The sequence below is a fragment of the Urocitellus parryii genome, chromosome 2 (assembly GCF_045843805.1).
Source record: "Urocitellus parryii isolate mUroPar1 chromosome 2, mUroPar1.hap1, whole genome shotgun sequence".
Taxonomy (NCBI): domain Eukaryota; kingdom Metazoa; phylum Chordata; class Mammalia; order Rodentia; family Sciuridae; genus Urocitellus; species Urocitellus parryii.
In genome coordinates this window covers 211,895,507-211,911,868 of record NC_135532.1, presented here as the reverse complement: position 1 = coordinate 211,911,868, position 16,362 = coordinate 211,895,507, and the positions used below count along the sequence as shown (strand labels likewise).

General features: G+C 34.8%; 1 protein-coding gene across 1 annotated transcript; it reads right to left on the bottom strand.

Moving 5' to 3' along the window:
- Positions 1–1,538: 1,538 nt before the first annotated feature.
- Positions 1,539–15,378, bottom strand: Hemk2 (HemK methyltransferase 2, ETF1 glutamine and histone H4 lysine). Its single transcript, XM_026396176.2, has 6 exons — positions 15,239–15,378; positions 13,246–13,332; positions 12,243–12,333; positions 6,678–6,761; positions 3,295–3,436; positions 1,539–2,053 (listed from the first exon to the last, which is right to left on the bottom strand). The coding sequence occupies exons 1-6, from the start codon at positions 15,370–15,372 to the stop codon at positions 1,947–1,949; spliced, it is 645 nt and encodes a 214-aa protein (XP_026251961.1). The 5' UTR covers positions 15,373–15,378; the 3' UTR covers positions 1,539–1,946.
- Between the last annotated feature and the right edge of the window lie 984 nt (positions 15,379–16,362).

Genomic DNA, 16,362 nt, shown 5'->3' with positions numbered 1-16,362 from the left:
AGCATTTACATGTCTTTTGCCTATTAAGAGATGTATTCACATACCTCTTCCCCAGATATCTTTGTCACCAATTTCTAATCATGGCCCTTTCCAATTCTGGACCCTCCAGCCAAACTCTAAGGGTCACAGCTATAAAATAAAATTGTATATGTGGCCATTTCCTCTTCCAAGCAAAGCCAACAGCCCGGTGCATTACTCCAAGCTTCATTGGAAGAATAGCCCTTCACCAGATGTTTTTCAGGGATGTTGTGGAGAGAGGTTATAGTTCTCCAGCTGACCAATTTGGGGTAGTGCCTGCAGAACCATCTGTAAGCCAGGCCCTAGTAATATCCTCTGTCAGCAGATCACAGGGAATTGCCCATAGGAGCAGGTAGGGAGAGAGAAGGCAGAAGTGAGGAAAATGGGCCATTTGAATACATCTTCATTAACTTTCTTCAGCCTTCAGGATCTACTCAGTCTAATCATGGGTATGTCACTTCCATTTGATGATGTTTGATGATGGAGTGTTGCTGTACATGCCATGGTTTGGTGGGCAGCTCAGTTCCCAGTAGCAGGCCAAGAGCTCTCTCTTAAAACAAGTTATTTATGGCATGACCAGTCTTGCTACAAAATTACCGGTTTCAGTCTTACAGGCCTGAAACTGGAACTCACCTGTAGGGGCCTGCCAAAGGCTTTGTACAGCATTCCTATCTGACAATGACACTCCACCACTAGATCTGCTAGATCACAAGGCCTAATTGGCAGAGCAGCTTGTATGCAGCCTGAACAAATTACAAAGCCTTTTCTTATTCTGGTCCCAACTCAAAACTGATACCTTTTTGGTCACTCAGTAAATGAGCTGGAGTAACACACCCAAATAAGCATCTGTTGCCTCCAAATAACAATAAGATCCACTAAATGTGGATCTCTCTTTATTGGTTGTAGGCACATTTAATGCAACAATTTATCTCTCACATTAAAAGGGATGTTTTAAAATGCCCCAAACCACTGGATCCTATTAATTTCACTGAGGTGGAAGGTCCCTGAAGTGTATTTAGATTTCCTACCTTATTTTACTAGTAAGTCTATTGCATTTACTATTTCTTGATCACTTGGTTCAGTCAGTATCATGTCATCAATGCAATGATTAGTATAGTATCTTGTGGATATGGAAGGTGATCGATATCCCTGAAAACTAAATTATGACATAAGGCTGGAGAGTAGATAATACCCAAGGTAGGACAGTGAAGGTGTATAGCTGGCCCTGTTGCAAACTACCTATGGTGGGCTTTTATGGATAGGTATGGTGAACAAGGCATTTCCAGATCAATATTGTGTAGTAGGTACCAAGTAATGTGTTAATTTGCTTCAGCAATAAAACCACATCTGCTACACCAGCTGTAACCCTTTGGGAAGTGGCTATGGTTTATCATAATTTTAACCAACATTATTATTGTGAAAATGCAAATACCAACCTAAAATAGAAGTAGTTTCTTCATATACAGGTAGGATAAAGCTGTTCTATGGCTTGCTCTTCTCATTCTAATAGGACAGCACGGACATCTTCTGTTTAGTATATACAGACATGAGTCATGTTACATGGTTGCATGTTCAGTGAAATAGATATACTGTAATTTATTTTACCAATCACCTTCCTGATGGACATTTAGGTTGATTCCACTGTTTTGCTAGTAGAACCAATGCTGAAATGAATATACATTCACATGTAATTAAATATAACCTTTACATATAAAATGCAAATTACAAATATACATACTTAACTGCACATGTATAAATACTTCTGTAAAGTTGATTCCCTGGTAAAAGAGAATGCTCTATCTTTCCACCTCTTTTTTTTTTTTAATGACAAATTTCTGATAAGATTTCTTAACCAAGGAATGACTTCAGTTTCAAAATACATTCAGTTCACAGTATCTCTCAGCATACTTCTGGTAGCTCTTGATATATCAGGACTTGGTGAACTTGAGGATGGAAAGGTTTTCTTGGCCTGCCTGTCTGGTAAGTACAGTGGTCCCTTGTAGGCCTTTTGTCTTCAATGTTTTCAAAATGTCTTCTAAAATGGGTTAAAAAAAAAAAGTAAACTCCAATTAAATAATTTGGTGATGTATATGGTCACTAAACAGTTTAATAATATAAATACAGAATATTTACAAATTATATTCATCTGACAAAACATGTATTCCAAATAAATGTCTATTAAAGTGAATTTGGGACTTCAGATCACTTGGTACTTTCTAATCAGATTGAACAGCTTGATAGCAGTAGTAGTCTACTTTGGAAACATTAATTAACCACATTAATTAATAAACCAAACATTAACTAAACTTGTTACTATAGCAAGCAACCAATTTTTCAGTTGTGTGGCTGCAATTTGACATATATCCTTCCCTTTGGATGAAAATGGTCAGCAAACATATGGGCAAATTGAATAGTGATATTGGCTAGTAAGAATAAAAGTAACTTATTTCTTTAAATGTATTAAAAAAAAGGGAAGCCTTCCTTTTATAAATAAATAAGACTGAAAAAAGTAAACTAAGAAAATGGAAACACACAAAAACTAAATAAAGCTAGTAATCTTAATGTGATTTGAGGGGCTAAGGATATAAGATGTAAGATTAAAATCAAACTGGGATATTCAGAAAAAGAGAAAATAGATGAAGCAATTTAGTTATAAAGTAATCTGAAAACCAAGCTATAAACATCCATATAGTAAAACAAGTTTGAGTATAAAATTTCAGATGAACTGAAGAGTATATGGGCTGGGGGTGTAGTACATGCCTATAATCCCACCAGCTGGGGAGGCTGAGACAGGAGGATCATGAGTTCAAAGCCAGCCTCAGCAATGGTGAGGTGCTAAGCAACTCAGTGAGACCCTGTCTCTAAATAAAATACAAAATAGGGCTGGGGATGTGGCTCAGTGGTTGAGTGTTTCTGAGTTCAAGCCCCAGAACCAAAAAAAAAAAAAAAAAAAGGAAAAAAGAGTATATGGCAGAACTGTCAATGACTTGAAGACTAGAGGGTAGGGTAAAAAGGAGAAATCAGAGGTTTTTGTATTCAAATATTAGCTAATGAGTAGGAGAAGAATTTCACTCTCCTAAATAAAATCATACTTTTTTAAAACTTGAAAAGTTTACTTCTTAAAAAAAAATCTCTCCTCTTTCAACATTAATTTGTTATTAATTAATGATTAAATTCAAATTCATTAATATCCTGTTACTTTATAAATTATAGTCTTCTATGTTATAAATTTCCGTTTCCAGCAAAGCAAATAGTTAGTAAGCTGGTATGTATTACCTGGATTGTTTTCTTTTATGGTAACTAAATAGAATAATCCTCTTGGGGAAAGGAGGTCTGATGCTAGTGGAAAGAATCTGTCCATAACTTCTCGGCCATTTCTGCCACCAGCCCAAGCTGCTGCTATTCCGTGACTTCCCACCTGTGGCAAAGTAGAATTTTTTTTATCGAGTCAAGACTTTAATTAGATAACAAAGTGAATCTGTTTGACAGGTAACATCACCAAACAAGTCTATATTTTATATTTTACTGCTGGCAAGCAGGAAGTGAAGTTGAATCTAGATTTCACAGTTTCCTATTTTGTGTGAAGTTAGGCAAGGTGGTAATTTTCTTTGTGAATTACTTTCTTCCCTATCTGTAAAATTAGAAAAATACTAGTTTCATCAGTACAAATAGAAGAAATGATTAAAATATTTTTAAGGCTGGGGATGTAGTTCAGTGGTCCAATGCTTGCCTAGCATGCACAAGCCCCTGGTTTCAATTCCTAGCACCAAAAAAATACTTTTATCCACTATAAGAATAAATAATTTCGAGAGACATTGCTTTGCACATACTAAGTACTTAGTAATAATATGATAAAGTGAGAGAAATGGTAATTCTTATACTTAACATAGAAGAATTCTTAGAAACCTGAAGGGGGAGACCTTGTATTTTAAGAGAAACCTGAAGGGAGAGCTTGTATTTTAAGAGATACACTGTGTACAGACACAATTTCAAAATGTCCCAATGCATATGGATCTTTCCTATGCTACTAATGTATGAAATGTACAAACCTTTTTAGGAACCCATTTATTTTATAAAGGCACACTTAAGTATTTTTTCCTCTAAAAATCTAATGATATTCTAGAAAGAAACTCTGTGTTAATCAGTTTTTTGTTGCTGTGACAAATACCTCAGAAAAACAAAATAGGAAAAATTTATTTTGGCTTATAGTTTTAAAGGATTCAGTCCATGGTCAGCTGGCTCCCTTGCTCTGGGTCTGAGGTGAGGCAGAATATGGCAAAGAATGTGGCAGATAAAAGCTGCTCAGAGCCTAGCTGCCAGGAAGCAGAGAGAGACAGAAAGGAAAGGCCTGGGCACAAGAAATACCCTTCCAGGGAACGTCCCACTCCCCAAACTTCTTCCTCTCACTTCTTGCAGATTCCATCACTTCCAATAGCCTATTCATATTTTAATCTATAAAATGGATTAATTCACTCAGAAGGTTAGACCTCATGATCCAATCATCTTCCAAAAGCCCCATCTCTGAACACTGCTATACTGGGAACCAAGCCTTCAACACATGAGTGATTGGAGAGCACTTCTTTATCCAAACTATAACAAACTCCATGAAAGTTTTAGTATTAGAAATCTTTAGATCCTTACCACTGTATATTGTTTTCAAAATCAAAGAATATTTTAAAAAATTAGTCAAAAATCACTTCAACCTTGACACAACTGTTTTCTATTTCCTTCTATAGCCTTTGTCCATATTTTAATTTAAAATATTTACATATAGTCATACTTGTGTTTATATTCATTTAATATGGCACATAGTACTCCTTTAAAAATAATTATTTTATATCTATAACCAAATGCATATATAATTTTACAAAGAAGAAAAATGTGTTCATATACCTCCTTTTAAAATAGCTGTACTTTCCCTTGCTGCTTTGCTTGTCTTTTTCTCCCTTATCTTTTATGTGTAACAGGGATTTTTTTAAATTATATTTTATAAAAAAAGAATCATATTCTATATTCTCACCTGTATCTTGCTTTTCTTACTCAATAATATCTTATGGAAACCTTTTCATCTGGTGTAGTTCTAATTTACTATTTTAATGGCTGTGTAATATGTTATTTAGTTATTTTAGTTATTATTCACTGTGTCTATTTGCATAATTTTCTTTGAATCTAAATCTGACTCTTTTCACACCTATGACACATTCCTTTCACTATAATTTTCTAAAAAATTTATCATTTTAGGAAATTTACCAGTTCCTCTGTTTTTTGTCAACTCTTTCCTCTTGGGGACTTCTCTGTGCTGGTATTCCTTTGATTTCTCCTGGGCTCAACTACCTCCTCTTCTGGGACCCATGTCTTTCTCTTCCTCTATTTATTCCCTTATTTTGGAGGAACACAGCCTCTTGATGTTTCAAGAGGTAAGATGGTCTGTGGCTAGCCTCTGCAGAGCCAATCTCTTTGTCACTGTGTCACAATATGGGTTAGGATTATTAGAGTTTGGATATGAAGTGTTCTCCAATGGCTCATGAGTTGAAGGTGTGATCTTCAATTCAACAATGTTCAGAGGTGGGGCTTTTGGGAAGTGATTGGATCATGAGGGTTCAGACTCCATCAATGGATTAACCCATTGACAGATTAATAATTTGATGGCATTATTTGGACATGGTAGAAACTACAGGAGGAGGACCTAGTTGAAGGGAGTGGGTTCTTGGGGGCATGTCCTTAGTACTATGTTCTGTCCCCAGACCTCTCCCACCTTTTATTTCTCTTTCTCTCTGCTTCCCAGCTGTCATGTGAACAGCTCTTGCTACACCTGGACTGCCATGTTCTGCTTCACCATAGGCCCACAAGCCACAGAGCTAAGTGACCATGGACTGAAACCTCTGATACTAAGAAAATCCTTCTTTAAGTTGATTTTCTCAGGCATTTGGTCACAGGAAGAAAAAGCTGACTCACCTTGGTTTATCAGCTTTGCCAGAGAATAATAAAAAAAATAGGTAAAATAAAGAAAAACTAGTCTTAGTCTATTATAAAACTGTCTGCCTTGAACTTCCTGGAAAAAGGGTAATACGGTTTACCTCTTCATTATTGAGGTATTAAAAATCATACATTTAAATTCTTTTCCCTACTAAAAATGAGAATTTGCTCCACACTTCAGCTTTTTGGTAACACCTATAAAAGGAGGAAGGCAAAGACTTTCAGAAGGAATTCCTATGTGAATTTATTATTCATTAAAAATAATAAAAATTATTTTATTTCATAAACTTGTTATTCATGATAAAGGATAGACAGATATAGACATGAAAATATAAACTTAAGTACTGGGCTGGGGATACAGTTCAGTTGGCAGAGTGCTTGCCTTGCATACACAAGGCCCTGGGTTTAATCCCCAGCACCAAAAAAAAAAAAAAAAAAAAAAAAAGTTTAAGTATGTATTTTAAAATATGATTTAGGGGAGAATTTAAGGATATACATTATAATGTGTATTTTCATTAGTTTTCACTCCTTTACTATTTAATAACAGTATCCAATTACTGACAATTAGGATAAAATCAAAGCATTGTATTTACAGCAGCTGACTGATGTCAGATAATGTTCATTTTACTTTGGAAACAGAATAGCCAAAAATATTCATAACTAAATTTTGTTGCACGTCTTACCTCTTCAGGTGGAGTCACAACGTAGGGGGGATTGAACACCAGAAGATCAACTTTTTCCTTCAGTCTTGGTAATAAGCCTTTAACCTAAATATATTCAACAACAGAGTTTTAATTAAGCTGAACTCTGATTTAAATAATTAGGAAAATGCTACTCTCCCAGGTTTGTGGAAAAAAGCAATGTTAGAAGGCTTTACTTTTAGATAGAAACAAATAGTTTTACATTTTCAGATGAAGATTATATACACTTAACTAAAAACAATGATCAGAATGAACAAATGTTTAGTAAAGCCTCTGTTATTCAACAGCACATGTTTATACTCTGGGTTCCTTTTGAGCAAATGAAATAAGGCGGCGGCAAGCTCTAATTCTGTAGCAGATATTCTGTATAGATTTGGACAATAGTTTAGAATATGTCCACTGACTTAAACCTGTATTTCCTATAACCAAGAGAAATAGTTGATGGAATGACAGAAAACACATCTGAGGTTCAGAAATGTAAGATGATGAACTTTTGGTGTTTTGAAAATCCTTATAGTGGATATAATTTTCCATGGAACAAAAAAAAAGTGTCCTTTTTATAGAAAGTATGTTTAGTACTTTCTTTAAAATTTGGTTTTTCTGAAATAGCAAGTGCCACTTAGAGTATTCCTCTATTCAATTAAACAACTAAATACTTAAAAATCATAACTGATTATGTCATCTTGTGCCTTCATACACATAGTAGAGTAAAAACTCTATATATGGAAGAACTCTTTACTCATTGATTCTGAGGCTATTTCTTCACAATATGCAAAACTTTATTTATTAACCTCTCATAATTGTCCCCATATCTGCATAAATATCTACTATATTTGTTGAATACCATTCTTTAAATAAATACCATTTTGTTCAATAAATTAAATGTAAAAGGAGACTTAACCATTTACTATTATAAATGGATAATCAATATGACTCTCTGGAAATAGAAATGTCTCAAGAATAAATGCAATACAAACAAAATGTTATTAAATTATAGTTACTGTTGCCAGTTTCAGAGTAACCCAGGCTTGTTCTTTTCCTTAAAAGGCATTTGTCAGTGCTAAATAGGTGTTAAAGAAAAACACCAAACTGAGACCTTCTTAATGTTATCAGAATGGCTGAAAGAGAATTAAAGAAACCTTGTAATTCAAAGTCACTTAATGCCCAGGCTTATCACCTAAATACTGGGTATATTGCTGGGCTACTTACATATATTACTATGAAACAGTATCTTTGAATTTTCATTTTATCCAGGTTTATGCAGGCAATCCTATTTTAATTATCAGATTAAGTCTGTTAACTATGCTGTTCAATGAGAATATCAAGTTGTACTTTTGAAGAAATGTTTACAGAGGTAAATTTTCTTTCTCTACTCATTTAAAAAGAGAAAAGATAACCAGTTTTTGGATATAATTCAGATGTAGTCTTGTCTTCAGTCAAAAGATGAGCAATTTGTTGTCTTCCCCAGTAATAGCACTGGTGTGAGGAAATACATTTAAGTAACCAAAAGCTTTTCTGAGTCCCATAAAAAATTAAGTTTCTCATAATGTAAAGAACTCCACAATACAATTTTCCACAAATGCTGGGTAATGAAACTAGAAAAGTATGTACTTTGCAACTGTTTATGACAGCGCCTGAGGTACTGCCATTATAATCACTGCAATAACTGAATTTTAAATAAAGAGAAAAATTGATATTAAAAATAGGAAATCTTATAGTTAAAATGAATTTAAATAAGTCATTATGGACTTGATAAAAAGTCTAAACTGTAGTTATCTCTTACCCATTCATATTCAGCTTTTTAATTTGCTAAATAACACAGCCTGGAAACGTCTCTGATAATTGGGAAATAAGCAAAATAGGCCTCCTAGCAAAACTCATAGAATTTATTCATATGAGAAGCACTCATTCAGAATTCCTTAACTCTTGGTCTAAGTAACAATTCAATAAATTGGTTGTTTGATTTTCTAGCATAAAACACATTAAAATGGAGAAACAAAAGTTTTGTCAATAAGTAGCAATGAAATATGACAAAATAAAGCAATTAATATGGCAGACTATAGCTATTTAGTGTAAAGGTGGATATACCCGAATAGACCTTAATCATCACCATACATAGCACAGACAATAACACTGAGTCAAAGGTGAAATATATTTGGTATGTTTTAAGCACATAAAGAAAAGTGTAATACACACTTTTAAAGACTTTTATAAAACTAAAAATGAAATATAGTGAAAGTGGTACTTTTTAAACAGGTAAATCAGCAATCCAAAACCATGAGTTTACCTGGAAATCTATGCCCCATGTTCTGAAAAACGCTTTATAAATTCTGTAAAGGGTTTATAAATTGATCACAACATCTATGATTAGGCCAGATTCTTGTTTATTGCTTTGTATAGAGTGAATATTCAGTATCACGACTGGTCAACAAATACATGAAAAAAATGTTCAACATCTCTAGCAATTAGAGAAATGCAAATTAAAACTACACTGAGATTTCATTCTAGTCAAAATGGCAATTGCCAAGTATACAAGTAACAATAAATGTTGGTGAGGATGTGGGAAAAAAGTACACTCATACTTTGCTGGTGGGACTACAAATTGGTGCAACCACTATGGAAAGCAGAACGGAGATTCCTTAGAAAACTTGGAATGGAACCACCATTTGACTCAGTTATCCTACTCCTTGGCATATACCCAAAGGACTTAAGATCAGCATACTATAGTGATGTGGACACATCTATGCTTATAGCAGCTCAATTCACAATAGCTAAGCTATGGAACCATCCTAGGTGCCATAAAGCCATAAAGAATGAAATTATGGCATTTGCAGGTAAATGGATGGAACTGGTGCTATCATGTTCAGTGAAATAAGCCAGTCCCCCAAAAAGCCAAAGGTCAAATGTTTTGATATACAGATGAAGACTCGTAATAGGCAGGGGGAGGAAGGAGTTGAGGTTCACCGGATCAAAGGGGGTAGGTAGAGTAGAAAGGGGACAGGAACAGGGATGGGAATGGGAAAGACAGCAGAATGAATCTGACATATAACTTTTCTATGTTCATATATGAATACATGACCAGTGTAACTCCACATCATATTCAGCCACAAAAATGGGATGTTACATTCCATGTATGTATGATATGTTAAAATGTTCTATACTAATAAAAATATTTTCAAATTGAAAAAAGTTTTGTACTGTCATGTATAATTAAAAAGAACAAATAAAAAAAATTTAGTATTAGAGTCAATGTAACTGGAAAACTGATTCTGGCATGGACACCCAGTAAGTTTAAGTCTTAAAAAAGCTAAGGGACTTCTAGATTTGGATTTGGATAATCTGGACTATCCAAATAATTTAATTTTGAATTTATGGTTAATACCATGTAGCTTCCAAAAATATAACCTGTTTAAAATATTCCCATGTCTATTTAAAAATACAGATATTCTGAATTTCTTCTGTCTCTGAAGTTTCACTGATCTTTCAAAAGCATATTTAAGCTAGGTATGGTATTATACCCCAGCTACTGAGGAGGCCAAGGCAGGAGGATAACAAGTTCTAGGCCAGTCAAAGACAACTTAGTAAAATTCTGACTTAAAAAATTAAAAAACAAAAAGAGCTAGGAATATCACTCAGTGGTTGAGTGGCCTTGGGTTCAAACCCTGTACCACAAACAAAAAACACCAAAAAAAAAAAAAAAAAAAAAAACCCATCAAAACATATATTTTGTATCAATTATGGATACACAAAGGAAACATTTAAAAAAAGTTAAATCATCACATTGATCTAATGTAAATCTAATGTAAATCACCTAATATACCTTTTCTGATACTGTAGTTTTTATTAGCAATAATAACACTAGCAATCTGAAAAAAATTTGTGTCTTTGGCTTAATTCCTTCTGGACTGCAAAACCAAATTGTAAATTTGAAGAACAAGAAAGCTACCTATTATCATTAGCGTAAGACTAATAACACAGGTCAAGAAGCACAGAAAGCATTTTGCATTTTTTATGTCTAGCTGGGATGTGCTATTGATTTTTGCTGATTAAAAGGCATTTTATGTCTATAACTAAAAAAACTTATGAATTAAAATTTATCCAAGTCTTAATATCAACTTAACTGCAACTTAAGAGTGCATGATGTTAACATCTTCTTTTTTGGACATAATATCTTCATTCATTTATTCATTTTTATGTGGTGCCTCACACCTGCAAGCCAAGCGTTCTACCACTGGGCTAAGCCCCAGCCCCTGATGTTAACTCCTTAAAAGAAAACAATGGTTCTACAGCTGTCATTTGTTGCTTTTGCCTGCCTAGGACCCATTCTACCTTTTTTAAAATTACATCTCCTTGGCTGTTGTTGGAGAAACTCTACCTTCTGTCATTTTAAATCCAAGTGGCTCAGGTAGGGTCTAATCCAAGCCAGTTCTTGAAGTGAGACTATGACCCAGTTCTAAACCATTAATCTACTATTCCAATTCCCCTGGGATTCAGAGAAAGATAGAGATATAAGCACATAACCCAACACTCATTCTGGGTCTTTTCTTAAAACAACAGACTATAAAGGGTTTCTCTAGTTGGGGAGTTGCTGAGAAATATAATGCAGACATGCAAATGTCTTATTACTATGAAGGGAAAAACTACCTAAGAACAGAGCCACCAGAGAAAAGTTCAGAGCCAGGAAAAATATGCGTGTAATATCATTTGAGTTCCTGAAGTCAAGTGTGCATGATGCTATCCACTTTTAAAATTCAAACTAATGTGAATTTAGTTCACTGATACAGATGATGGCTGACTTATGCAAGTCAATATAAATTTCTTTTGAAATATGGAGAAGATGGATTCTATCAGCCAAGAATTTATATAAATTATACTGTTTAGTGTTAGTGGGGCATGAGTTAATTCATTACTAAAGTTTCTTTGACGTAAAACATTGTGACTTTAATTTATTTGATTTTTTTAATTTTAATTTTTTGGTACGAGGTGGTGGGTGGGGGGGATTGAACTCAGAGATACTTTACCCAGAATTATACCCCTAGTCCTTTTTATTTTTAATTTTGAGGTAGGGTCTCACTAAGATGCTTAGGCCTTGCTAAATTGCTGAGGCTGGCTTTGAACTGGGACAGATGATGCCTGACTTATGCAAGCCAATATCAATTTCTTTTGAAATATGGAGAAGATGGATTCTATCAGCCAAGAGTTTATATAAATTATACTGCTTAGTGTTAGTGGGTCATGAGTTAATTCACTACTAAAGTTTCTTTGAGTAAAACATTGTGACTTTAATTTATTTGATTTTTTTAATTTTAATTTTTTGGTACTAGGTGGTGGGTGGGGGGGATTGAACTCAGAGATACTTTACCCAGAATTATACCCCTAGCCATTTTTATTTTTAATTTTGAGGTAGGGTCTCACTAAGATGCTTAGGCCTTGCTAAATTGCTGAGGCTGTCTTTGAACTGGGATTACAGGTGTGTACCACCACACTAAGCTTGACTTCAATTCATTTGAAAAGGAAATTGATATTGAACAAGGATTAACAGCTTACCAAATCTGTAATTACTGGTTGAATGTGGACATTATTACGGCGTCCTGTTTCCAGGGTGCAAACTGCTGCATCAGGGTTGATATCAGTGCACCTAATAATAATAATAAAAAAAAGAATACTATTTCCTATGTCCATGAGGCAAATCTGATACTGAGTAATTCAAGGAATGAATTCTACATATAGCAGGTGTAGAAAAAAATTAGAATATTTTAATAATGGCAAAGAAGAACAAACATTGGTTAGATTGATGAAAAGATGATTATACTGATATAATTTATAAGAACAGAATAATAAACATACATGCATACACATCTGAAGAAACTTATTTAACTATAATACTATGCAGCCACCAAAAGTATTCAAGGAATGAATTCTACATATAGCAGGTGTAGAAAAGAATATTTTAATAATGGCAAAGAAGAACAAACATTGGTTAGATTGATGAAAAGATGATTATACTGATATAATTTATAAGAACAGAATAATAAACATACATGCATACACATCTGAAGAAACTTATTTAACTATAATACTATGCAGCCACCAAAAGTATGACTTAAGAAAATTCTGATACAGAAGTGCTCATGATACAATATTAAGTAAAAAATGAAAATTAAAAAAAATGAAGGAACACACTTGGATGATATGGGGTAAAAATTTTTGGTGACTTATTTTCTTCATATTTTTCTATATTCTCAAATTTTCTATGAAAAACATTTAAGTCTAATCTCAGCAACTTGCGGGGTGGAGGCAGAAGGATCATAAGTTTGAGGCCAGACGCAGCAAATTAGCAAGATCCTGTCTCAAAATAAAAAATAAAAAGGACTGGGGATGTAAGGAACTGTTTGAGTATAAAGCTGGAATTCCTAGGGAAACATAATTTGCAATCTTTGTCCTTATTATTCTTAAACACAATCAGATATAGACATAAAAGTTTTTCATTCAAGCAGTCACACTGAGTGAATCTCACTGCAAGATCTGGGTGAAATTATTATATACGTACATGTACAAAGCTTGAGGTCCTATCATAGAGGCTAGAAATGCAGATACCACACCAGACCCTGACCCAACTTCAAGGCAAATTTCCACTCTAAAAAATATACAACAAAGTAAATATTAGTACAGTAGTATTAAAATACACTTCACAGAAAATAATTCTCATTCTAGTATTTCTCCAACATCATTGCTCCCCTGCAAATATATGGAAATATAAATTATAATTTCTGACAATCATTTTGTGCTTTGACACTGTGCAACTCAAAACTGCTAATGTTTTTCGGGTGTAACATATGGTAAATCCATAAAAGATACATATTACAACATATGGCTCTTAATTTCAACAAAGCATTACAAAAATTCATGGAATATTAACTTAGGGTTGGAAATACTAATATGAAAGATGCCATCCCTTTCTGGGATAGTATTTCCTGGGTATTTCCTAAAGAAATAATGTTGGTTATTACTACAAACTTCATTCATGAAAGAAGTTACTCTACAATTTTTAAGTACTTAACCTTCATAAATTCAACAGCACATCCTAGGGGAAAAAAGGTCCTCCATTCTACTTGTAGAGACATAGAGCAGCAAAGGAATTCTGCATTTGTATAGTTAAATGCTCAAATGGTAATATATCTGAATATTTGGTCTTAGAACATTGCTAAATATAATAACATCTTCATGTTATTGCATTTCCTCTTTAAACTTATTTCCTTGTTCACAATCTTATACATGCATCCAAAGCACCAATTATTCCCAGTTACAAAGGTTGGCTTGATAGCATTTAAGGGAATTTCTAGCACTTAACTAACCAAACAACTATCCAACAAGAAAGTATGATTCTCTGACTTTGGAACCAGTCCACACATGCCTTTAATGGGCTAGTGCAATGGGCTATACTAAGGTCTGTGAATCTTTTCAGGCTTTTCTTTGAAAACAACTATCATGGTCTCATAATTAGAATTCCAAGAGTAGAAATATCCAAGATTATAATAAAATAAGATCCTTTTATAGCAGATTTTGCAATGCAATTTGTGCTTGTAAACTTTCTAAGATATTGAGAATAAAAGACAAGCTATAAAACAGTACTGTACCCACTCTATAGTCCAGTATATCCAAAAGTTTCACATATGATGAAAAATCAGTTTTAAGAGTTGGCACATTCTAAATGTGCAAAAAATATGACCCTGTTTAAGAGGGATAAACACGATATAAACCTTTGAAGCCTGACAGCTGTTTGTTTCACCCTGAGGAAAACCACTTCAAGTCTTGATCATTAAATAAATCTAATGACCCCAAATCCTTTCATTGAAAAATTACAGGTATTAGTTCTTTTTCTTATTAATTTAAAATTGATGGCAAACTCTTGAACAAATCAAGAGTAGATTCTGTAGACTGTTAAATCCATGTAACAACTTTCTACAATGAAACGAGAAATTCAGTGTGTCATTTGCATTAGTCACATTTCCAGTGTTCAACAATCACATGTGGCTAACAGCTGTCATTATAGAATATGTAGAGTGGGTTTACAAATTCCTTCGTGCTCCAGTATTTCACCACCTTTCTTCCTTTTGGTGCCCTTCTGTTGCACCAAAAGTGTCTCTTATGAGCTAGGTAACCACCCCCTACCCCCCACCCGCCAACAAACATCAACATCCGCGTTTCAGGAATATTTTGTTGTTTCTGAGTGTGCTATCTATCGAAGCTCTTAGATTAACAGATTAACAGCTGGAAGGAATAATTACATCACAACGTGGTACAGCGACAAGGAGCTCAGGAGCCAAGATCAATACCTGGCTTAGAGATAAATTGCTTGCACATTAGCTGCGCGCATCTACAGGAAAACCCTCATATAAGGCACTCGCTCTGCTGTCAATCATCCACAGAAGGGCGGGCTAAGCCACCACCAGTTGAGGCCGGCGACAGTCCTTTCGCTGGCCGCTGCGGCCCCTCCGGGACACCCAAGCCCTCTCCCGATAGGGCCCTCTCCCTCCTCGCACCCAGCCAAATCGGCTGCTGCCGCCTGGAGCGCGTCCAGCAGCAGGAACGTGTCTTCCGCGGGCTCGTACACGTCGCCGAAAGCGCCCCGACCCGCGTGCCCGTGCAGCGGCGTGGGAAATTCCTGCGCCGCCATCTTTCACTCCTTCGTCCTCTGCGCATGCGTCAGGGTCGCGCATGCGCACGCGCAGGCGCCTGGGCGCCGGCCCAGAGTGGGACTGAGGCTCAGGCGCCGGTGTTTTGATTAGTTGTAGCAGTCTGTGTGGATGCTGTTAGAATTTCTCAGTAGACAGTTACTTACTCTCTAGCTATTGCCATTTGCTTTTGCTTTTGAACATTTATTTCATTTTATGGACTCACCTGATACTGGGCATCCTCAGTCGTTTTTTGACTAAGGTGAATGTTATATTCCTATGACATTTGGAGAATTTCTTCTATTTTTAGTTTGCAAGTATTTGCAAAAATAATGATAATAAAAATAATGATGTTTTATTATTGATAATAAAAATAATGATAAGTTTTATTATTGTCTCTTTCTTTACACGAGTTGAACTTTAAAGTTTGAACTTTACGATTAAGTTTTTTTTTTTTTTTGGTCATTTTGATTTTTTTAAGTCAAATTAAACCATTGTGTATAAATGCCACATTTATTTTAATCCATTCATCCATTGAAGGGCATCTAGGTTGGCTCCACAGTCTAGCTATTGTGAATTGTGCTTCTATAAACATTGATGAGGTTGTGTCCCTGTAGTATGCTGTTTTTAGGTCCTTTGGGTATTACAGAAATTGCTTTTATGATGTTGAATAGTATGTGCACTCTTTTTTATAAATCTGAAGATGATGCTGTTTTCTTTTAATACATTGCTGGAATGATAATAAACTAGCTCTTTGTATTTCAGGATTATGCTGTGCTCCTAGAAGGAGATAGGACTCTGTTTCTGGAACATTTGGTAGAACTCACCCATAAATCTACTTTGGTTTGGTGCCTTTTTCACTGGATGGTGAAGGGTTATGGAAAATAATTTTCCTACAAAATAGCCCCCAAGGAAAAGCGGAGAGACTGTGCAGCTCCAGAGGAGGGAGGGGAACTAGGCAAGCACTAGCTTTCCAGTAAGTAAATCCTTTC